This window comes from Dendropsophus ebraccatus, chromosome 1 (assembly GCF_027789765.1).
Source record: "Dendropsophus ebraccatus isolate aDenEbr1 chromosome 1, aDenEbr1.pat, whole genome shotgun sequence".
NCBI classification, from domain to species: Eukaryota; Metazoa; Chordata; class Amphibia; order Anura; family Hylidae; genus Dendropsophus; species Dendropsophus ebraccatus.
The window spans coordinates 198,600,791-198,602,235 of record NC_091454.1 but is presented as its reverse complement, the minus strand read 5'-3'; the positions used below and the strand labels follow the sequence as shown (position 1 = coordinate 198,602,235).

The 1,445-nt window shown below is 46.6% G+C and overlaps 1 protein-coding gene across 1 annotated transcript; it reads right to left on the bottom strand.

The window, feature by feature from the left end:
• Positions 1-399: 399 nt before the first annotated feature.
• TCIM (transcriptional and immune response regulator) lies at positions 400-1,238 on the bottom strand. Its single transcript, XM_069961422.1, has one exon. It carries the CDS (start codon positions 1,144-1,146, stop codon positions 859-861), a length of 288 nt encoding a protein of 95 aa, XP_069817523.1. The 5' UTR covers positions 1,147-1,238; the 3' UTR covers positions 400-858.
• Positions 1,239-1,445: the final 207 nt, after the last annotated feature.

Genomic DNA, 1,445 nt, shown 5'->3' with positions numbered 1-1,445 from the left:
ACACACACTAGAGATGAGCGAACCTCGAGCATACTCGAGTCCATCTGAACTTTTGGCATTTGATTTGCGGTGGCTGCTGAAGTTGGATAAAGCCCTAAGGCTATGTGGAAAACATGGATATAGTCATTGGCTGTATTCATGTTTTCCAGACAACCTTAGAGCTTTATCCAAGTTCAGCAGCCCCAGCTAATCAAATGCCGAATGTTCGGGTTTGGATCGACTCGAACCCGGTTCGCTTATCTCTAATACACACACATAGAGGAGTATATAATATATATAGGAGCATATTGTAACTACAACCCCCAGCATGTCTTAGGACACCTTAGGACAAGTAGTTCCGCCACATCAGGTGGAGGATACGGAATAACCCATTAGAAATAAAACAATAGATAAGGAAAATTTAAATTATAAAAAATAATTTATTAAACTATATAAAATGAGGAATAGCTTCATGAATTATTACAGCACCAATTAAAGTCACGTCGTCTCTCGCCACTTGTTCAGGACACCCCGGGCCCCCCCATAGTCCTGCTAGGAGGATGGATGGCTTCCTTGGCTCGGCCAGGTGGCCCGGCATAGTCCATATTTCTCAGCATCTCTATAGTCACCCTGGAGACATGAGCAGTCTCCTTTCTCTGGAGGGAACATTTAGTCCTTTAAGAACAGTCTCTTTCGGTGTCCATGCTTCCGACTCAGCAGGACGGAGATTAGATGGCAAGCTCTGCAGACAACAGTCTCTCAGTTCTCCACTTTGAGATAGGTTTCAGCAGTGAATGACTTCAAGCTTGCAGGACCATCACCTTCCTCCAGATTAGACTTCTTTTCAGGCTTGGATTGTAAGCTCTGCAGCCGAGGAGCTCAGATCACCTTGATGGGAAGTTTGCGGAGCTTGAGGAACTGCAGGATTTTGTCCCTGGTCCTCTGCTTTAGTGCCAGCAGAGCTCTGGCTTTCTCCTCATTGTCCTGGTCGATGCAGAAGATGATCCTGGCTCGGTCCTCCGCTTTCTTATCGCCAGTCTTTTTAAAGAGCTTCTGCAGCGACTCCTGGTCTACTCCCTCAAAGATGTTGGCTGAGGCTTTCTTGCGAGAAGCAGTGTCAAACCGGTAGCCGTAGACGGAGGGGCTGACTCTCAGTGAGGTGGACATGGTGATGATGCTGGTGGTTGTAGTGCTTAGGCAGTGGGATCACTGTAGCTTATTGCTCTTAGCTGTGATTGCCACAACTGGTGCTGTATGAGCTGGCTGAGCCGCCTTTTATCCTCAGCTCGGGTGACATCATCCGCCCACAGGGAGAGCCCGGAAATTAGCACTTAACCCCTTCCTCTAGGATCAGATCCTCTGGCGTGAACATAGTCTGCAGCAATTCCACCTAAAATCTTTAGCTTCATCAAATAAATTCCCTATATAAATAATATACAGATCTAGCAGAGCGGAATTTGTCATTT

Bases quoted from the DNA above. Each gene is read 5' to 3' on its own strand.
- TCIM (XM_069961422.1), bottom strand. From the start codon at position 1,146: ATGTCCACCTCACTGAGAGTCAGCCCCTCCGTCTACGGCTACCGGTTT.